Here is a 22,859-nt window from a genome sequence, read left to right as displayed (position 1 = left end):
TTATTTTGTATTACAATATGGAACTATAATTATCTATAGACGCCAATGCTAGGTATTAAATGTAAATCATGACAATATATTTTAAGTTTTTAAAGTACATATTTTTATATGTAAAATCACAATACTAGTATCAATATTTTTATATTTGCTAAGATACATGCATTAAAAACATGTAAAATCACAATACAAATATCAATATTTTTATATTTGCTAAGATACATGCATTAAAAAGTTGATTTGATCATTTAATACAATAAAAAAAGGTAAAACTAGTTAAAATATAATTATTATATATAAAAAATTCAAACGCACATTGTTATTTAGCATAAATTTTTTTATAAGTTTACCTTTTGTAGCATAGATCTTGTTGTCTGTCGTTGGATATAGTTTACGATTGACAACGATAGTTTCTAACGGTTGCGTCAAAACCCTAATTAGGGTTTATCTACGTCAAAGTCTAACGAAGAGTAGAGTGTCATCGATTTGAATAACTCGGAATCGAGATCTGTACCCAATAAATTTGGAATATTTTTCATTTAATAGAGATGTCAGCAGTTGAACAAGAAGACAACTCAAATCAAAACCGAAGAATAACTTGGGAAGGTTGCAGCGTTTTGCTTGATATCAACGATGGTGATCGCCTCGTTTTCTCTCGTCTCACTGCTGGATCGTAAGTCATTACTCAATCGGTTCCAAACAACCCTACATTTTGATTTTTGATTTCGAACCTGCTATCTTTGTTTAGGAATTCGATATGGATATTGCTGTCAAATTAACATCAATATCGAATTATCTAATATTTGTGTAGTAAATATAGTGGATTACGAAATTTCCTTACAAGTTAGGAAATTTTCGTAAATTCGCTCTTCTTTCAGAATGATGACATCGTTTCAGTTTTGCATAATATGCGTTTTGATGATGATTGCTTTGATTGAAGAGTAGCATTTTATATGTGCTATTTTGCTTAAGATAGTGAAGATTGAGGATGAGATTTGACCAATCTTTGTGAATGGAGAGATTGTTTCAGCTTTTTCTATGTGCTTTTGATGATAGAATTGATGATTGTTGTAGGATTGTGAAAATTGGGAATAAGAATTACCCTCTTCGGCCATTGATTGGGTGTCCATTTGGTTCTTTATTTCAAGTAGAGAATGGAGCAAATGGTCCTTCATTGGCTCGTATTATTTCAACTGCAGCAGGTTTGTTTACTTTCTTTTGTTTATATTTATTCATTGTTTACTTTTTTACATCACATAGATCCATAAGCATGAAACTTGATATATTCCACCAATTACATTGATTTTCCCTTTTTTCTTTTCTTTTCTATCAGATAATAATGCTGAAGACAAGAAAGAATGTGACATAAAAGAAGAGTCAAGAGACAATCGTGCATTGATCGATAATAATACAGCCCAAACACTTACTGGTGAAGATATAGAAGGAATGCGAAGGTTAGAACTTGTTCTCTCACTTTCAAGTTCTTTTAAAATGACTCTTTTGCCCTCTTGGACCATATCCATAAAAAGTGATAAACTAAAGGGATGAATTTTGTAAATTGCTTTCTTTTCTTGATAAGTATGACTTATATATAGCTTTAATCCAGACAGGGTGCAAGTGGGAATGCTATAGTTGAAGCTCTTATTGCCAACAGTGCAACATTTGAGAATAAAACGTCTTTTTCACAAGTGCGTATTCTTCTATACAAATTACAACTATGCTTACATGTGTAGATTGCATACTGAACTTTTACGATTTTACCCTCTGCAGGAAAAATACAGGCTTAAGAAACAAAAAAAGTATGCTCCTAAAGTACTCTTGAGACGCCCCTTTGCACGAAGGTAATTGGAAATAAAACTATAATACACAAAGTCAAAATTATCATTGCTATTTCTTGCATATAACCCTAAATCATATTATCTTCCCATGTTGACTTTTTTCTTATCTTATCTCTTTCAGTATATGTGACACTTACTTCAAAAAGTATCCAGCAAGAATCGGGTAAATAATTATAATATCATCTTTCTTCAGTGACTTAATTAAATAATCATCAATCTCTTGTTTTGGAATCGATTAATCAATTATGCATATCTGAATCAATCTCAGGTTCTTGAGAGTTGACACATTATCTCTTCTTCTCTCATTTGCTAATGTTTCTGCACACTCTGATGTTCTTGTTGTGGATATGATTGGTGGTTTAATTACTGGTGCTGTTGCAGAGCGTTTAGGAGGTATGATTTTATGTTATTTTATAAAGTATAACTATTATTATTCTTTTTTATTTCCAACTTTTGTTATAATTTACTCTAAATAACATGTGCTTATTTAAAGGGAGAAAAGTGTTGTAGAATTTTTGATTTAATAGACTTAATATGGATGACTTAATCTGGTAAGCTATAAGCTATATACATTATACATGTGTTTCTTTTTTATTTAATGCAGAAAGAAAATGACCCATTTACCCTTATTCCTATTTTTTATGCTACTAAACTTTTTTGAAGATAAATAATGTTTGTTTTTGGTTGTTTAAACTTTAAATAATGATGTGGATTTAACAGGTACTGGTTATGTGTGCAATACTTATCGTGGAGATTCTCCATATTCCATTGAGATTGTCAGAATATTCAACTTTAATGATGAAATTAACAAAAGGTACATCACATCACCTTCCAATTCCAATTCCATCAAATCAATAATCTGTGAACAAATCACTCAATGTTTTGTAAGATGTTTTTGGAAAGAATGGAATTTGTCAAAAGGAATTGGAATTTTCAAATCCATCAAACATAGACTTTGAAGTATTCCAATGGAATTGAATTCTGTCCACACCATGGAATGGAATCCCAAATTCCAATTCCGACGATCCAACCCCACAAATGACAAACCATACACACCCTTTTTGATTTTCGATGGAGAGGTTTATTATATTGAAAAGTATATAAAAAGTAATCAATCAATCTTTTTTTTTTGGTTTTAGGATTGTGAGGTTGTCTCTTGATGAACTTTCTAATAATGGAGATTGGAAGGAAGATGAGATGATGCTTCAATCTGCAAATGATAGTAATGTTGATAATCCATCATCCAATCAGTCTGATGTTGTGTTGGAATCTTTAAGTTTGGAGGTGGGTAGCATGGAAGAGTCAGTTGCCTCAAAAGTATATAAAGCTGTAAAACCTGGAGAAAAAGCTCCTCAAGATGCTATCAAATCATGGAAAGAAAATGGATTTTCAAGGTTCACATCAATTTGCTTATGTCATGTTTGTTACTCAAGATAGACCTGCCACTTGTCACCTGTCATCTATCACTTGTCACCTGTTATCTATCACTTGTCACCTGTCATCTATCACTTGTCACCTGTCATCTATCACTTGTTATTTGTCACTTCACTTCTCATTTGTCATCTATCACTTGTCACCTATTATTTGTCACTTCACTTCTCATTTGTCATTTGTCATCTATCACTTGTCATCTGTCACTTGTCACCGGTCATTTGTCACTTTACTTCTCATTTGTCATCTGTCACTTGTCACTTCATTCTCATTTGTCACCTATCATATGTCACCTGTCATCTATCACTTGTCACCTGTCATTTATCACTTCACTTCTCATTTGTCATTTGTCATCTATCACTTCTCATCTGTCACCTGTCATTTGTCATTTGTCACTTTACTTGTCATTTGTCATCTGTCACTTGTCACTTCACTTCTCATTTGTCACCTATCATCTATGACTTGTCACCTGTCATTTGTCACTTCACTTCTCATTTGTCATTTGTCATCTATCACCTGTCATTTGTCACTTGTCACCTGTCATTTGTCACTTCACTTCTCATTTGTCACATGTCATCTGTCACCTGTCATTTGTCACCCATGTTTTTTTGCCTACCTATAAAAGTGGGACATGGACTCGCGCCTTATCTCTTGTTTGTGCAAAAGACATAAATTGCCCATTTCATACTAATTATTAAAAATAGTCCTAGAAAGCTTGTCCCCATGCCTTCTCTTGTAGTAGAATAAATGCATGAAAAAAGATGTTATGAAATAATAATAATTTGTTATTATTTGATATGTTGCAGCTTAATAATAGCTGCTCCAGATGTGGATGCTTGGAGTATTGTGAAGGAGGTTTTACCATTTTTATCTTTTTCAGCTCCTTTTGTCATTTACCATCAGTATCTTCAGGTCATTTCTTATTTGAATCTTTTTTTATTAATTTTTTTTAATGTGATATAATTTTCTAGCTTTCTTAAAATCAGACATTAATGGAAGTTGTGTTCAACTGTAGCCATTGGCAACATGCATGCATAATCTTCAGGTTGAGAAAATGGCAATTGGCTTACAGATTACAGAACCTTGGCTACGTGAATATCAGGTTTTTTTTTTCTACTTCTAATTGTTTAATAAGCAAATATTTGTAAATTATTTAATTTTCCAACACTTTATTATAAAAAAAGAGTAAATTACACAAATGGTCCCTATGGTTTGGGGTAATTTGCGCATTTGGTCCCTAACTTATTTTTTTAACTCGGAAGGTCTCTACTATTTGTTTTTGTTACACGCTTGGTTCCTGTATCACCTAAAAGGACTATTATGCTCTTATTTAAATAAATTAAAATAGTCTTTTTAGGTAAGATAAGGTGAGGTAGGGGTGGGGTTGGGGGTGTGTTTATTTAAATAAATTAAAAAATCAAGGGTAAAATAGTCTTTTTAGGTAAGACAGGGACCAAACGCATAACAAAAACAAACAGTAGGAACCTTCCGAGTTAAAAAATAAGTTAGGGACCAAACGCGCAAATTACCCCAAACCATAGGGACCATTCGTGTAATTTACTCTAAAAAACATATGAAAGTTAATAATTTTTGTTTGTGGGTATTATTATGATGTAGGTTCTTCCTTCAAGAACTCATCCACACATGCAAATGAGTGCTTGTGGTGGATACATATTAAGTGGCACTAAAATATGCAATGAAAAGTCAACAACAACAACCCAATAAGTCAACACCTTACTCTTCCATAAGTTGATTTTTCTTTTGTAAAACTTTTATTTTTTTGTCATGATGAAAGTCCCAATTTTGAATGTTATAGTATAAAGTGGGCATTCATTCATTCTCTCATAAACTTGGATATTAGTAGATTTCTTTGTAGGTTTTTATTATCTGTTTCTGTTAAAGATTTTGGTCACTTTGAGGTGGAAATTTCAAATTTTGTTCATGTGTTATGTAGATACTCTGTATTGATTTTTTAACGTTGTTTTGTTATAAGTAATCAATTATTATCGATCTTTTTTGAATACTCGATATTTTTTTTGTAGTAATCTTGTTTGTTTGAATCCATGATGATTGGGCTTTTTTGTTTTCCTTTTTTTTTTTCAAAACAAAATCTATTTGAAATACCCTTGCATGTTATTTTAATCATATATTTAAATGTCTCATTTAATAGTTATCATTTATCTTATCAATAATCTTTCACTAAATGTTTTATTTTATTAGCTCTCAACTAGTTTATCAAACAAAAGTTATTTTACCAGACAACATTATTTGGTCAAAATAACCTCAGCAACCTAAAAAGAGATATATTCCCACTATGACAAAAACCATCTTAGCACGCCCCTAATGGAGGGTGTTATAGGAAGACTTTTGTAATATCTCAATTAAGTCTTTACAAAATGGTGATTTGTAGTGGAGAGAATGACTTACATAGTAATAAGCACTAGAACGAACTTTTGTAAATGAATTATTAGAAAAAGATTTTGAAAATGTCAAGAGTTTGCGAAAGGGTGTGCTTGTGTGGGTGTTTTTTTTTTTCGTTTAATAATTCTATTTTATTTGGGTTGATGAAAACTATTTATTTTTAAAGACGTTTCCATTGCAACCATTGTTGCTCTTAATTTATGGTTTAGTAGCAAGACCGTTCCAAATACATTTTAGTCTGAGATGAGAGGAAAGAAAAAACTCATTAAAATTACAAATATCGCCAACCTTGTTATAATAATCCAATAACCTAAAGAAAGTTACTTTAACAAACTTCTTAGACACAATTTTTTTTATTAATAGTAGTATTAAGGAAATAAATATGACCTATAAACATTCATTAATCTAAAGAAAAAAAACACTTCTTCTAGCTTTTTAAGATGTAAAATCATTAATAATGTTATCAAGATCAATCCTATACAACATATATTTCTCTATATAAAAAAATACCAAATTGTTTAACATTTCTTGTGACATCGACGTAAATAATTCTTGAGTAACTTCAACTTTGAAAAACTTATGTCTAAAGATATTCAATATGGAATAAAAACATTCGGATAACAATAAATTCTTTTAACAAATTCCAAAATTTTAATTGCATACTCTATATGATTAGGCAAAATCATGTACAACACTTTTACTTTAGAAAACAAATCATTTGAATCTACATCATATACAATGTCATTAGAAAAACTAGTTGAAAATATTATACAATCAATTGACGTATCCACAACAACACAAAAGTAATAGAACCTTAAAATACTCTTCGTGTGATTGTATTTCTTGTTCATGATTAGTTTCATCAAATTGTTTTTTTTTTCTAATAACACGACGTCTTAATGTAAGTTTAGGCTCAACGTCCACATCAAATGCAATAACTTTAGCGATATTTATACTCGAAGCACACCCTTCATTTCTAAAATTCTTAGAAATAGTCATTATATTTTGTAATTGATGGTTAATAGTGGCATCATGACAAATAACAAATAAAACTTCATGCCAGATAATCATTCCAAGTAAAACCTCAAAACTCTCAGTAGCACTAACTATGTGAGTACTAGAACTTTTAGTTTCACTTTTTGATTTTGGGTCATCGTATTGGAGCTTGAACTTTAATAACTTTGACACTTTTAATCCTACTTTTTCAACAACTATTGGATAATACAGTTAAAATTGGAACATTATCTATAACATTTTCCATCCTTTAGTAGAACTAGAATATAATGTATATATGTGTTGCACAACACAAAAAAAAAAAACCTTTAACCCAAGAAACTGTCATATAACTAAGAGTAAGGTTAATACTATGCCAAACACATGACATATATACACCTCTAGGATTAATTTCAAGTAGTCACATTTTGAATCCCTTGACAACATACAACATGGTTGTATATGGATACACATAACAAATATCAGTTTACCTTGTCATCATCATAAACGCATGCAACAATGCTAATCGACATATATTTATATGATAACCTATGTTATTATTCAATACACGTAATTTTCTGGCCATAAAATTAATCAACCCATAATAGGTTATATTATATTGAATTTTGGTCTCAGACTTCGTTGCTCAATACCCATATGCAAATTGAAAGTAAAATTATATTTAACATTCGCTGACATTTACTCCAAAACGACATTTAACATTCGCCCACACCCCTGTGCTACAAAGAATTACTATAATAGTAGTACCATTTTGTGGATTCATTATCAATTCAATTATATAGGAAAATAAAGATGATACAATACATAAAGAGAAGTAATTGAAATAAAGTTATCTATTTATATGGGATGATATATGTAAAAATCAACCTAATATGCAAATGACAGGAATTTTTTGAATTTAACAAACGATAATGTTTCTTAAAAGTACCAAACCACGATATGTTTCTTAAAAGTACTAAATGATAATATTAAAACTTATAAAGTACAACCCATAATATTACAAAAAACATTAATGAATTTAACAAGAAGATGTGGAAGAGTCTATTTTGTCGAGATGTCTACATAGATGACATTAAAAACGAGTTGTCTAACAACATGAGCAAATATTGTGATATTAAGCATGTGGTCGGATATATAAGGGTAAACCATACAAATGACTTGCAAAACAATATGGAAAAATGAGAAATCAACATCTTATTTTTGCAACATCGGAAAAAATTTTCAATACCTTCTCATAGTCCTCATAAGATTAGGGTTGAAATAAGGAAAACGATGATATACGTGCATGGTATACGACTCAACACCACATGTATGAAGTTGATTGAGTCCCATTGAAGTAGTTGAAACACTAGAAGAAGACGCAAGTATATTGAAATTAGATTTCCAAGCTTTATGAAATATATGAACTACTTTTAAACAATTATTGATTGATAATTAGAGTATTGTGTGGCTATCTCGTAGAATCATAATGGCCCTTTAGTACATTTTATGTCACCTCCCACCTTAATAACAACCATGGCTTGCAAACAGATAACGAGTTTCCTATACCACATCATTCCTAACCATTGTATTGTAAAGAAGCAAATATACACAAATGATTTAAAAGCTTCCCTCACAAATGACTTAAATGTAGACGAAACTACAAAATTGGTCCCTGTGGTATTTAAAAAACTTTTGATATGGTCCAAAAAGTTTTTGACTTGCATGGAAGGTCCAAAATTAGGAATTTCCTTTGGTTTTGGTCCCTGGAAGACTTGAAATGACCATTTTACCCTTTTAATTTTTTTATATTTATTTTAATAAAAGTCTTATTTAAAATTAAAAAAAAAATCAGGCAACCACCCTACCCTCACTAGTACCCTACCCCTTATTTTAATCTCTCACCTTCAATTTCACAACATCAACTTCACCGTCGATTGCTTCTCCTCTATCATCCCTCTTCATCATCGAGTGCATCTCCTTTGTACTACATCTTCACCATGGACCTGCATCATCTTCTTCGTCCCTCTCCACCGGCCAACTACATCATTAAAATTTCCCCATCCTCATCGTAAACTGAAAACCATCAACAAAATCGAAGATTAGAAATCAAGACTCCTCTTCAAAACTTGTATACCAGTCGATCGATTGGAAATACGGTCTACCAAGAAAAATTCATCCTTGGGTTTTATAGATTCCACAAGATTTGTAAACAATGGTTTGATAATGAGCAAGAAATTTGATCTAACAGCCTATCGATTGGAAATCGACATCCATCTGCAAAATAGAAAACAAAATCGAAATTAGGGTTAAATGGATAACAATCGATGGCATTCATCATTTTGCAGAGGTATCAATAAATGTTGGTGGGGGATGGGGGGAGGGGTTACGGTTAGAGGATGTTATATATATATATATATATATATATATATATATATATATATATATATATATATATATATATATATATATATATTGTAAATGTATTAATATAGATTTAAGAAATACGGAAAAGGAAATAAAAAGGACATAATCGTATTTTCAAGTTTTTTTGGACCAAAATCACAAAAATGTTTTGATTTTGGATATTCCATGTAAGTTAGAAACTTTTTGGACCCTATCTAAATTTTTTTGAATACTACAGAGACCAATGTTGCAGTATTTTGCTTATGTCAGAAAAGTATACCCGCATATCCGCGAGCATGCATTTGTGATTTCTATGTTACTTTGTTAAAATCCGAAACAAATTGGTTCTATGACGATATATCACCACCTATTATGATCATTTTAGTGAATAACTCTTTCATAAAAAAATGATAACTATTTGTTTATACAACGAAGTTGATCTTAACAATTTATTTAACGTATTTTCATCAACTTTTTAGTAATTTATGTAACAAAATAAATTATGTACAAATTTATGCAAACATAAATTGATAAATCTCATAATAAATTAAAATATAACTATAAAGATTAATAGAAATCAAAGCTATTATATAACTTAACAATATATCATTTGAAAATTATACATATTATCGAAAAAAGATAACAAAAAAGTTACAAAATTATATATAATTTAATAAAAACATGTAAATTTATTCTTATCCTTATCCAATTTTAAAAAAAAATCCAAACATGAATCATGACATTATACACCATCTAATTGGGCCAGGCCTAACTTTGGAAAAACAGCAGAAGAGCAGAAGTGGAGCGTAGCGTTGGTGGGTTTTCTTCCTCTACGCATTCGAACTCCAAAGTCCCGCCTGCCTTAAACCTTCCCGCTGTTTCACCAACACATCACCACCACGTCCACCCTATTTGTTTCTACTCCTGTCCTTTTTCTATATTATATTTCAACGCCAACAGACAACAAGAATCAAACACCAGTCAGCTCCGGCGGTGGTGGTGGTGGTGGTGGCGATGTCAATGTCGGTTGCTGCCGGTGCTGATGACGTCAACTTGTCAGTTCAAAACCCTCTATCCAGAATACAACACACGCACCAACAAATTTCTTTTTGCAATCCTCCTATTGCTACTCAAAATTTGCCCATGTTCTTGATTTCAGTAAGTTAATTCATTGTCCCTCACTTTCTCCCCTTTATTCGCATACTAATTTGAAGTTTTTTCGTTGCTTTGTCTGATTAATTGCTGTTTATTTCGTAGAATCTAAGTTTTACACATTGAGTGTTTTTCGGATTGCTTATTTGACCAATGAGTTAACTTGTTTACAGTTTTTTCGCTTTCATATTTATTTGGGTTTCATGTTTTCAACATAATGTTCGGATTAAGTACTTTTAGTTGCGTTCATTGTAGAAAGATGCCGCTTTGATATATGTTTGACTCAAGGTCAAAGCGTGAGTCCTCATATGAACATTCATTCCTCTTGAAGTGTCTATCTCTCATTGATGAACCTAATAAAGCTACAACTATTAATCTAAGAAGTAAACTTATTACAATTAGGGTTTTATTTTGTTGTTGGGTTTATCCCCATTGGTCATTTAGGATGCGTTTGTTACACATGACAAATAAGATAGTCTTGTAATTAGTTTTCTTGTGTTTTGGTGGGGACAAAATTGTAATTTTGCCTCACCCAAAACTGTGGGATATGAACTCGCTCTTGTTCTCTTGTTTGTACAAAAGACATCAATGCCCTTTTCATCCTCATCATCAGAAATAGCAAATTCTATATTAAAACAAAGATCAAAATTATGGATACAAACATCAAGATAATATGTAACAAATCTATATAAGCAAACTATTAGATGTCATGTTATACCAAATTAGGCCTCGTTTATGCTTTTTACTTCATTGTGTTGTTATTTTTAGTAAATTATTTACACAATTATAATATTCAATATCATTAATGTTATCATCATCATCATCATCATCATAATCATAATCATCATGAAATATCAACTACATCAAGAAGTCAAATCCATATGGTAATTTCATTTTTTTTTCTATCTTATAAAACAGCCAAAACAAACCATCAAAAGTGAAGCAATTAATACAAATACAATTCCTGAAGAAGTAGATTGTCCTTCATTTGGATCATTGCCTTGTGGTGTTGTCAAGAGAAACAAGAAATTAAAGGCTTTTAAGCCTGGAAATCAAGAACCAAATGCTGGTAATACAAATACATCTTTTTTTTTTTTTCATTTGTAAATATTGTTTTTTTTGTAATTTTATTTTGAAAATTGATTAAACTCTCTTTTTATTACAGATTCTGGAGAAAATCTAGTTGCTGCTTGTCGTTATGATAGTTCTCTTGGTAAGCTTACTCGAATCAGTATTTTAATTGGAATTGGAATTGGAATTCAAGATTCCATTCCATGATGTGTTTTGTTGTTAATTGGACAAAATTTAATTCCACCCGAATCCTTCTAATTCCATCATTCATGGAATTCACAATATCTTTCAAGTTTGGAAGGACTTCAATCCCATTCCTTCTCTTATTTGTTAAAAGACCAAAATACCCCTACATATATAGATAAAAATATAATCTTTCAGAATTGGAATTCAAGATTCCGTTATATGACGTTTGGTTTCCAAATGGAAAAAATTCAGTTACATCGGAATCACCATCCCTTACAGAGTTTTCATTCCTTCCCTTTTTGTTAAAAGACCAAAATACCCTTGTATATAAAGATTCTAAAAATTAACTATACACGAAATTGAATTTCATTCATATTCTGCAAACCAAACATCCTTAAATATGCATGTTATGATTTCCAGTTTTTTTTTTTAATGAAAAAGTTTATTAAATTGTTAACAGGACTCCTCACAAAGAAGTTTGTTAATTTGATACATGCTGACAAGGATGGAATTCTTGATCTAAACAAAGCTGCAGTTATATTGGAAGTATGATCTGATATACATTGTCCTTCATTAATGGTTTATAAAGACTTATTTATAAATGTTTTCATCATTTTATTGTTTTTTTTGTAGTGATTAAACATTTAAAGTTTTAAACCATTGTCCTTTTATTGATTTAGCCACTAAGCTATTATTTGTTATCAGTTTAGCCACTGAACTATTATTATAATAATTATCATAGATAAGTAATAGTTTAGTGGCTCAATCAATAAAAAAGTGAAAGTACTTTGTGTTTATTTATTTATTTATTTGGTCCTAAAATGAAACTTTATTGCATATTTAATATAAAAACCACTTTGTTGCATAAAAATTGACAAAAGGTGAAACATTATTGCATATATGTTCACTTAATCATGGATATTATATATAGTTTTTACTTATTTGGTAGGTCCAAAAGAGGAGAATTTATGATATTACAAATGTTCTTGAAGGGATAGGATTAGTAGAAAAGGCTTCAAAGAATCACATACGTTGGAAGTAAGTTCATTCTTTTTATATTATAAATTTTGTGCATATATTTTCATTTTCTAACACATGGACTTATTATTTACAGGAAAAGTAAGACTTTATCACCACAAAATTTGGATAAACATGTTAAAAGATTAAAGGTATGTATAAAATAAATCATTTTTTTGTAACAGGTGTGTGTATTTATTATTTTTATAAGGTTTGTGCACTAAGAAAAGAAAAAAAGAAAAGAAATGAAAGACTTCATGCAAAATGTAAGGATTTGTTTGATTGGATAGAATGGAATAACTCTACTCTATATATTGTTTAATTATAATTTATGATTTTTTTTATTTATGAAAATAAAAAAGGAAACATAATAATAGTTCAGTAAAACCCAAATATGATTATAATAGAAAAAATATATTTTCTAGTTTAACCTTGGAAAATAAAATTGTAATTTAATTACAAAAGGTGGAAAAAAAAATCATATTTTACAAACTTGGAAATCTGCCAATATACTAAAGGTAACTGGGTAGAAAATGTTGTTGTCCAAATTTGAGGGGGTGAAAGTGATATTTTACAAAGTAGAGGGGTAGAAAGTGCCATTGTACAAAGTAGGGTGTGTAAACTGTAACATGCCAACATTATGAAAGTCTAGGGACAAAACATGCCAACATAGAAAATCTTGTGGCCAAAATCGGAAATAAAAAAGTCTTGTGGTCAAAATCTGAAATAAGAAACTCTTGTGGCAAAAGTGTGAAACACAAAAACTATACTATTCCTATTTCCTAAGCCAATCGGTTTTTAATATGTATAATAATTGTGAAAATTTTTATAAAGAATTTGTGTTGTTAAAAAATTATATTTAATAAAACGTGTTATATTTTAAATTGTAATCATTCATTCATTCCAATGTGTTTAAGGGATCAAAAGTAACAAAATGGAAGGAATTGTCCATTCCACTCCATGAGACAAAACAAAAAGTTAATTTTGTGATTCCAATGGGATGAGTGATTCCATTCCTTTCTATGACAGGCTGAGCTTCAACATCTAAATGCTGAAGAATCAAGACTTGATGAGTGTATAAGGGAAACACAACAACGCCTCAACTCTATGGAATTTGATCATAATACTCGAAAGTATGTTGTTTTTTCACATATAATAACTCTTATGATACTATATATATATATATATATATATATATATATATATATATATATATATATATATATATATTATAAAAAATTTGACTGATTTAAGTTTTTAATATCCTTGAAAGAATGAAAAAAATACAAAAGCACAATGTACTTTCACCATTTTATTGATTTAGCCACGTATACTTTATTGGGTTAATATCAAAAAAGATCTTATATTTTGTGTTTTTTTCCAGACGAAACCTCAACTTTATTTTTTTTTCCTGAAAAAGACCTTGTATTTTTTCGTTTTTTCCGAAAAATCCCTCAACTTTGTATTTTTTTTTTTCCAAAAAAACCCCTCAACCTTCTAAATGCTTTCAAATAAACCCTCAACTTTTTAAGTTTTTCTCGAAAAAACCCTCACATTTTACATTATTTTTGGAAAAAAAAATGACTAAAAGGGCCAAATTGGAAAAAAAATGAAAAAAATTCAAGGTCTTTTTCAGGCAAAAAATAATAGTTTAGTCACTATAGAAAATAGTTAAGTGGCTAAATAGATCTAATTGTGAAAGTACAAGTGCTTTTCTGTATTTTCCCTTTTTTCTTTTGTATTTACATTTTCATAATTTGTCCAATAAATTATTTTAAAAAAAGTTAATAACTCTGATATGATATCACTGATTCTTTCAGACATCTTTACTTAAGAGGAGAAGATTTTAGGAATCTTCCATGTTTTGAGGTTTGACTGGTTTCAAAGATTTCATATTTTTTTAATTTTATTCCCATAATTTTATATTAAATCCTGTTCTTTGATTATTTATTTATTTTTATTTATTTTTGACAGAATGAGACTTTAATAGCAGTAAGAGCACCACATGGTAGTTCTATTGAAGTTCCTGATCCTGATCAGGTGAGTATTGTAAATGAAACATGAATTTTTTTATTTTATTTTATTTTTAAATATTTTTTTTAGTGTTAAATGCAAGAAATAGCAATGTACTTTCATTTATTTATTTTTTATTATCCTATCATACTTTCTTTTACAAAATTTTACTTTAAATCAGTAGATTTTTCAAAGCACAATGTCCTAATAAGAAAAATCAGAAATTACTACAATGCTATTACTTTCATTTATCTTTTTATTTTATTCATAATGACTTTATTAAGATATATAAAAAAAAAATGTTGAATGTGCAGGATTATGGTTTCTCTCAAAAGCAATTTAAACTTATTATCAGAAGTCATACAGCTCCCATTGATCTGTATCTCATAAGGTACTTTCTTTCTCATTAATGATACTATTTAAAACACATTAATTCATTATGTCCAGATTAAGTAAAAAAGAAATTTTAATATATAAAGATGAGTTCAATTTATAGTTTTTGTTGTATCTTTTTATATTCTATTTCTCGTGTTCATTGCAACATGTATGTTTTGTTTTAGTGAATCATTTAAAGAATCTACTCAAGAAGGTGGGAGCCACATCAGCAAAAATAGTAGAGATTTACAAACACATTTAGATTCAGTCAAAGTCAACTCGGTTGACTCCCCTTCATATGGAATTCAAAAGATAATCCCACCACAAAATGATGTAAGTTTCTTACACATCACATGGCATGACATGACATGACATGACATGACATAACATAACAGAAAAGATTAAGTTAAACTGGGAATGAGACTGATGTCAATGGGACAAAAGTTGCAAGTTTTTGTCTCACTTGAAAAAGGTGGGACAAGGACTTGCTATCAGTCTCTTGTCTGTGTAAAAGACGTAAATACCCTCATCATCCTCATCAAAAATAGCCTTAGAAAGTTTGTGTAAGAGAAAACAAGTTGTACAAAATAGCCCTAGAAAAAGTTGGGACAAAAATTGTAATTTTTTGTCCCACCTAAAAAGGTGGACAATGCAAATGACGAAAATGCCCTCTTCCTTATAAAAAAAATAGCCCTAGAAAGTTTGTCTACGACAGAACAGCTGAACAGGTTGTACTGCATTTGATTGAGATTGAGACTTATGTCAGTGGGACAAAAATATGATTTTTTTTGCCCATCAAAAAAAGATGGGAGGACTCATTCTCGATCTCTTATATGTGCAAAAGACATAAATGCCCTTGTCATTTTCTTATAAAAAAGATTATCTGAATATTTGTGATTCTGATACCATGTGGGTTGTTGGTTGCAGATTGAGGATGATTATTGGTTTGGGCCAAACCCAGAGGTGAGTGCTACCGATTTATGGGGTCCAAATCTACCATAACATATTAAAACCTTCATTATTATTTAACATTTTAGAACTAGTTTTATAGCAAGGTTTAATTGATTAAAAAAAAAAGGAAATATGGAAAGTAGATGATATTACATTAGTTGTTTTGGTAATAAGAGTTGTTTTTAAACATACTTAGAGCATTAAAAAAAGGCTTTGGGTGTTTGGCAACCAAATGGTGTAACCTTGTATTATTATTATGATGATATATGGTTAGATTAATAGTGAAAAGAATTATTTAAAGTTATATTAGAAATCACTTTTACCAAAGTTTGATGAATATTAATGTTTTCAAGTGATATATATATATATATATATATATATATATATATATATATATATATATATATATATATATATATATATATATATATATATATATATTTTAATTATGACATATCAGCTTTTTGCAATGAGAATTTTCTTATTATTCATGCCATGGGAAATGTGAAACGAAAAAAAAAAAAAAAAAAGAATCCCCCCTCCCTATTTATCTATTGATTTGTTTAATAATGTAGAAGTTTGTTAAAATATATTAATAAATATAATCTAAATAAATTATAATATATAACATACTTATATAGTAATAAACTTATTTAATTAATAAATGAAATAATTAAAATGTAATAGATAAGCAAGAAGATAAATTTATAGTTTATGTTGACGTGGTTTCATATGGCATTTTGCTAGGTTGGTAGTGAGGTGGCATTGCAATATTCAGTTACAAGGGAATTGAGATACGATGGAGAAGCTTTAATACTAAACTTTGTTTTATAAATACATATATTGTTACATATTTAACATAAAGTATAAAAGTTAATTTACACAAAATATATTGTTGTAAAAATGTAATCAAGAGCTTTCAAATGATTACTATATTGAATAGGATATTAGAAAAGATTAATAACTACAATGACCAAGTTAGGAGGTTACATAATATTAAGTCACTACAAGATCGCCCTTAGCTAATACACATTAATCCTACTTTTAAATCTATTCATTTGTTCACAACGAGATTTGAACCTTCAGTCTCTCGTAAAGGAAAATTTTATACCACACCTGATACCGTTGGAATATAAACCTTTTGGTAAAATATGCATAAATTTGCAAAAAAAGGAAAATGATTTGTGAAATTGTTTGGTAAAAGAACATTTTCTTTGTGATATAAAAAGCAAATACTTAGCAAAAGTCATTTATTAAGGAATTTTTCAAAATTAAATTTAAAAACTTAATATTGAATAAATATTCTTTTTGATATGATATCTTTAGCATGTGATCCGAATGAAAAAAATCATGCTAAAACCATCATTTGTGTTTTCTCTCTGTGTGTTTTTTTTAGAGTGGAGATAATATAAATGACAAATCTAGTTTTAAAGGGTCAAAATATCTCCCGAAATAAATAATAATATAATATGATACTCTTTTGTACATATATTTGAGAATAATGTAAGGGGTCTACATAGCGACTTAGTGTGCATATTTTGAGGTGAAAATAATAAACTTTGTTATCTATTTTGATAAATTGTACATAAAGTGTTTTCTTATTTCTTGATATATGGTTTTTCAGACACACACTATGAGGAACACTCGTATGTTTGAAAATATCTTTATTAACTAGTTTTCGAATAAATTTATTAAAAATAGAATAACTTAGACTTGATGGTTGCAAAACCCTTTTATTTATGACTCTGTAATTGTTTTTTTGCTAGCTTATTGTTAGTTGTGTGTGTGTTTGTTTTTCTTTATTTTTTTTAATTAAGTTGTTAATAAAAAAGACATGATTAACGGAAACAGGTAAGAAAACTGGACTTTTCTAATTAGGTACTATTTTTTTTTTTATTATTAAAAATATCTTATTTATGTTTTCGTTACATTTCCCATCTGTTATTATTTTCTTAAATATTTTGTAAACATTTATTCATCTTAACAACACCTTATTTAAACAACTAGGCGGAAAAACAAAGTGTAAAATGGTTTGAATTTCGTATATTTTTCTAGAAAAAATAATAATTAAAACGGGTGAAATTGTTGTAAATTGTTACTTCTAGCATCCGTGGTCTTTGGTAATCTATTGTGTAATACATATATGTAATGAAATGCTTCTTTAATCCTAAGATCAAAATATAAATAAATATTTATAAGATACAAGAACGTGTTGTGGATTTAAAGTGAAAGAAATTAGAAAACATCCACATATACATTTCAAGAGAGAACATTACTTTAGGCTACATAAAAAGTTTACTAAAAAAATTAACAGGTATACAAATCCAAAGTCCAAAATATAAATTGAAATAAGTTCAAAAGAAAGGACTCATCTCTGACAATTGGTTGCTGCTTAGAACACATCCACCAATAAAATTGATTTCATAAAGAAAGGCATGTATGTACTATTCAACTATAAAGTTAACACGCCCTCTTTGTTACTGGACTACACACAACAATCTCTATAAGAAAAAGAAAGACACTTCAAAATAAAGAAGGAAAACAAGTTGATTAAAGCCTCTATTTTTCATATCTTGCAAATCCCACCATTTATTTATCTTCATTTACCCAGAGTACATCCCCATTTTCGATTTTTCATTTCAATCTCTTTAAAGAACCCAACCATTGTGTAGCTTCATTTACCCAAATTGCTTCTATTTTTTCCAGCAAACTCTGACTGCAATATTGCTTCCATAATACACATGTTGTTGACAACAAGTACCCATGAAGTTGTTTCTTTTCAGATCATTATATTTATACCCGCATACTTTTGAAGTGTTTGAATAAGTGTTTGAATAGGCATAACACATATAAATTATGCCATGGAGTGGGGAGAGCTCTTCTATTTGTGCAGATCTGTTTACTTTTCATAGAGTAGACAAAATGAGATCTCCTGTCGAAGTGTCGATTATTGTCATTATTGGAATTGGAATAGGTATTCTCGGAATTATTTTGGACTGAAGTCTTGACTGGATTTCTTTTCAGGTAAAATCTCATGTTTTTATTATACTTTTTAGTTACTTGCTTTGTTTTCAACTGAACAAGTATATTAATGATTCATTACATACATCACTATAAAACAACATGTTTTATCAATATTTTATGGAGCTTCTTTTGTATTTGCATATGGATACATGCATACAAAACATATATTTGTTCATGATGAAATCAAGCCCTTAGATTCAAAATATATTAATGTTGATTTCAAAATTTTCAACTTTCAATTATATATATATATATATATATATATATATATATATATATATATATATATATATAGAGAGAGAGAGAGAGAGAGAGAGAGAGAGAGAGAGAGAGAGAGAGAGAGAGAGAGGGCCGTTCAATCGAGAACAATTGAGAACAAAAATCACTTTTAAATTTACAAGGTGACATTTTTGTAATTAGTTTAAAGATTCGATGCAAACATCCAACATTTAAAAAATGACGAAGGTAGAATCATAAATATCAAAACCAATCCTGCAACTGCTAAATCGTGTGCATACATCACGTCTCCTCGATAACCAAAATTAAAAATCCTCTTTCTCTCAACCCAAAACCCTCATTTCTCTCAACCCAAAACCCTCATTTCTCTCTCACATTTCAACAGACTTTCAACAAAAACGCAAACATTTTCATCGATTTTCGTTGAATCAATCACAAAAACACTTGAAATGTCGTTGAAAACAACAAAATCGCCGTCAAAACCTTCATCTAAAGGTATCAAAACTCACACTGATGTGTTTTTCATCAATATCACTCGATTTTCATGATTATCGAGTTTTCTACTATAATTTTGGTCAATAAACACTAAATTTGTATTATTATAAAGTTTTTTTTTGAACGAAACCCCTAGTTTTTTATGTCGATCAAGTTATTGAAGGTTTTCTGTTTTGATAACACTCGATTTTACAACTATATCGAGTTTTTCTACTGTTTATTAGATCAATATACACGAATCTCCATTTATTCAAAAGTTTTTGTGTACAAAAACACTAGTTTTCGATGTCAAACAAATTATTGAATGTTTTCTGTTTAATAACACTCGATTTTACGACTATCAGCGATTATTTTTTCGATTTAGTATTTTGTTATTCATGTATTAAGTAAATAAAGTATGTTTGAACTTGTAGAAGTTACTAAAACGTTTGAAATAAAATATTCGAGAAATAAGATCTTAAAACTGTGAATGAAGGTGATAAATCTGTAACACCCATAAAATTTAAGCCAATTTAAAACTTTTTTTTAAAACATTTAAAACCATTAAGTTATTACAATTTGTTTTCAAAATAGTTTAAGCATCAGAGTATCCTTAGAATCAATCATGAAAATATGAGGAGGTGCACGATCACGCCTTCGCCTTCCCGCAATCATCAGAAATACCTGAAACAAAACCAACAACTGTAAGCCCGAAGCTTAGTGAGTTTCCCCCAAAATACCAACCTCATATAACCATACTCATATAATATCAACAAATACAAAATAACATGCATAATGAGCCTTCAGCCTGACTGGACCGCCTCGCAGGCCTTCAGTCTATCTGGACTGCTCTCCGAGCCTTCGGCACGTCTGGACCGCCTCGTAGGGCCTTCAGCCTATCCGGACCGCTCGCCGGGCCTTCGGTCTGACTATCATACCCTCCTGGGTCTGTAGTCTATCCGGACCGCCCTGGGTATGTTGGCCTTCAGCACAAAGCAGGACCGCCTCAACCCACCCCCAATCAAACAAACATGTGCACATACATGTCATACGCTAGCATATATAACAGTCAATCGATTTAACAGATCAAATAGCATAGCAACATCTTATAACCAGGATACCGACCTAACCAGTCACTAATATAGCATCATCCTATGCCCAGGATATTGACCTAACCAGGTCACTAACATATGTACAAATAATCATACGGATCTAACAGATCACATAGCATATCAACATCCTATAACCAGGATGTCGACCTAACCAGGTCACTAACATATATACAGATAATCATACGTATCTAACAGATTACATAGCATAACAACATCCTAAAACCAGGATGCAATCATAAAGGGCCGGCCTTGGTGCCGTAGACCCTGTTGATACAAAACACACACACAACCACCTTCCATGGTGGCTGGTGGCGACGGAACATGGCAGCTAGCGGTAGCCACCATGGCTGGCGGCCATGGTGGGTCTTTCTCCAGCCTCCGGCCGCACCAACTCGCACACCAGTAATCACACACATACCCCGGAACCGTTACACCACCACCCACCTAGTGGTTCACGGTGGCGACACGGGAAAATGGAAACAACAGCGTAACAACCGCCCTGCCACGATCCCCATCGTTATTCATGGCGGTTCCTCCGATCTCTCACGTCATCCGGCGGCTCGGGTTGGTGACAGAAAGGAGAAGAAAAGAAGGGCGGCGGCGGGCATCGGTAAGGGCTGAACAGCGTAGAAGAAGAAGCGGTTGGGGCCGCCTTGACCTCTTCGGAACAGTCCTGCAGCGGCGAAGAGACGACGCTCGGTCCTCGTCGGCAGCTCCGACTCTAACAGCGACAGCGCAGCGGCGGCTGGGGGAAATGGAACTCGACAGCGACGACGGATCGCCTGCTGGTCCCTGGTGGTCTTCAGCTTTTCAGGTCATGGATAATGGGTTCGCTGGTCTCGGTTGATCGGAGCAGGTGAAATGGTGATGGCGCCGGAGAGAGGAGAAGGTGGAGGTGGCGGCTTGGAGGATCCGATGGCATAAGGTGGCGGCTAGCAAACTAATTTAGGGTTAGGGTTTTGCGTGAATTATGATACATATATACGTGGGTTAAATGAGGGTGACGAGGTAAATCCCGTGTCCATAATCATCTTGGCACAAATAACAAATCTAGTCCCTCCCCATAGAATCTTTTTCTTATTAAGCCTATAATTTACAAAATAGCCTCCATCATTTTAGATTCTTACCAACAGCAGTCCCAGATGTTACCATTTAACCCCTAGCACTCCGATGCCCTTTAAATTTAAGTCCTAATAATTACCAAGTAGCCCCTGTCTTCAAAATCCTTCACAACATGAATCCCGAAATTACACCTTAACCCTCGAAAATCAAAATTATATCATTTGGCTCCCCAAAACTAACACCCCATTAATTATTATTTGATTTCAGACCATAATATTATAAAATAATAATAAAAATCACTTCTCGGGGTTCCGGGTTTATTATCTAATTATTCTATTTAAACGGGATGTTACAACTCTCTCCCACTTAAATTTAATTTCGTCCTCGAAATCGTCTCTTATCATTCCTTATATGCCAGACAACTTGAACTACATGGCCGCAACTACAAGCATACCCCAGCTTTTCCAAGGCAACCGTATCCAACACTCACAGAGTTTTGAAACCTGGTGGTAATTGAATTCTTTGCAATACAATTACATTTACTCAATCTGAAATCTGGTGTCTCGAAATGGTCTGGCGTCCTGACAGCCTGCCCACACTGGATCATTGCCGAGTTCTTGCACTTTTCTCCCAACTAGTTACTCAACTGCCAATAACCTGGGTTCCCACCCGATAACATAATCACCAATCCCACACTACTACCTGTAATTCTCTTCTTGACAAGAGATTAGGTACTCCTTCAAGAGAAATTCATCTTGATAACCAATTCCTAGTGATATAATGAACAACGGAATGTAAACTGGGAGATGAACCCCTTTTTGGATCAACACGACAATGTTTCCTTTGGTTCCTGAACCACATACATATAATAACCGACTCATAAGCTCAAACACTCATACCTGGCCCAATCAGCCTCGGGCTGGAATATCAGGCATGCCCACGACGGCTCCAGTCATCCTCAGGATGCAATACCCAAGGTAAGATTACCACTATATACGAACTCAGGTCTAACTCACAACTTGAGGTTCAGGAACCTACCCTTGTATTTCGCACAAACTTTCTAATTTCTCGTAGCCGATTACGGCTCGCTCGAACCTCC

At 31.3% G+C, this 22,859-nt stretch overlaps 2 protein-coding genes across 2 annotated transcripts; both read left to right on the top strand.

The window, feature by feature from the left end:
• Positions 1 to 371: 371 nt before the first annotated feature.
• LOC145158973 (eukaryotic initiation factor 3 gamma subunit family protein) lies at positions 372 to 5,219 on the top strand. Its single transcript, XM_079077842.1, has 12 exons — positions 372 to 670; positions 1,072 to 1,199; positions 1,331 to 1,451; positions 1,604 to 1,685; positions 1,768 to 1,838; positions 1,957 to 1,998; positions 2,104 to 2,228; positions 2,556 to 2,649; positions 2,975 to 3,229; positions 4,073 to 4,178; positions 4,282 to 4,368; positions 4,884 to 5,219. The coding sequence occupies exons 1-12, from the start codon at positions 546 to 548 to the stop codon at positions 4,989 to 4,991; spliced, it is 1,344 nt and encodes a 447-aa protein (XP_078933968.1). The 5' UTR covers positions 372 to 545; the 3' UTR covers positions 4,992 to 5,219.
• Positions 5,220 to 9,845: 4,626 nt separating this feature from the next.
• LOC145156273 (transcription factor E2FC-like) lies at positions 9,846 to 16,739 on the top strand. Its single transcript, XM_079075709.1, has 13 exons — positions 9,846 to 10,244; positions 11,157 to 11,307; positions 11,404 to 11,451; positions 11,956 to 12,041; positions 12,445 to 12,533; positions 12,610 to 12,664; positions 13,542 to 13,645; positions 14,333 to 14,381; positions 14,487 to 14,552; positions 14,840 to 14,916; positions 15,086 to 15,233; positions 15,828 to 15,863; positions 16,599 to 16,739. The coding sequence occupies exons 1-13, from the start codon at positions 10,101 to 10,103 to the stop codon at positions 16,683 to 16,685; spliced, it is 1,140 nt and encodes a 379-aa protein (XP_078931835.1). The 5' UTR covers positions 9,846 to 10,100; the 3' UTR covers positions 16,686 to 16,739.
• Positions 16,740 to 22,859: the final 6,120 nt, after the last annotated feature.

The sequence above is a fragment of the Lactuca virosa genome, chromosome 2 (genome assembly GCF_052849685.1).
Source record: "Lactuca virosa cultivar CGN04683 chromosome 2, Lactuca_virosa_CGN04683_v6, whole genome shotgun sequence".
Lineage (NCBI taxonomy): Eukaryota > Viridiplantae > Streptophyta > Magnoliopsida > Asterales > Asteraceae > Lactuca > Lactuca virosa.
Note: the sequence above shows the minus strand (reverse complement) of the source record. Positions and strands in the feature narration are given on the sequence as shown.

What these genes read in the sequence shown, in the direction of transcription:
- LOC145158973 (XM_079077842.1), top strand. Translation starts at nt 546, where the DNA reads ATGTCAGCAGTTGAACAAGAAGACAACTCAAATCAAAACCGAAGAATA. An exon ending in TATTATTTCAACTGCAGCAG is followed by an intron (nt 1,200 to 1,330) that starts GTTTGTTTACTT and finishes CTTTTCTATCAG; the next exon opens with ATAATAATGCTGAAGACAAG. An exon ending in CTTGGCTACGTGAATATCAG is followed by an intron (nt 4,369 to 4,883) that starts GTTTTTTTTTTC and finishes ATTATGATGTAG; the next exon opens with GTTCTTCCTTCAAGAACTCA.
- LOC145156273 (XM_079075709.1), top strand. Translation starts at nt 10,101, where the DNA reads ATGTCAATGTCGGTTGCTGCCGGTGCTGATGACGTCAACTTGTCAGTT. An exon ending in TGCCCATGTTCTTGATTTCA is followed by an intron (nt 10,245 to 11,156) that starts GTAAGTTAATTC and finishes CTTATAAAACAG; the next exon opens with CCAAAACAAACCATCAAAAG. An exon ending in GGAATCTTCCATGTTTTGAG is followed by an intron (nt 14,382 to 14,486) that starts GTTTGACTGGTT and finishes TATTTTTGACAG; the next exon opens with AATGAGACTTTAATAGCAGT.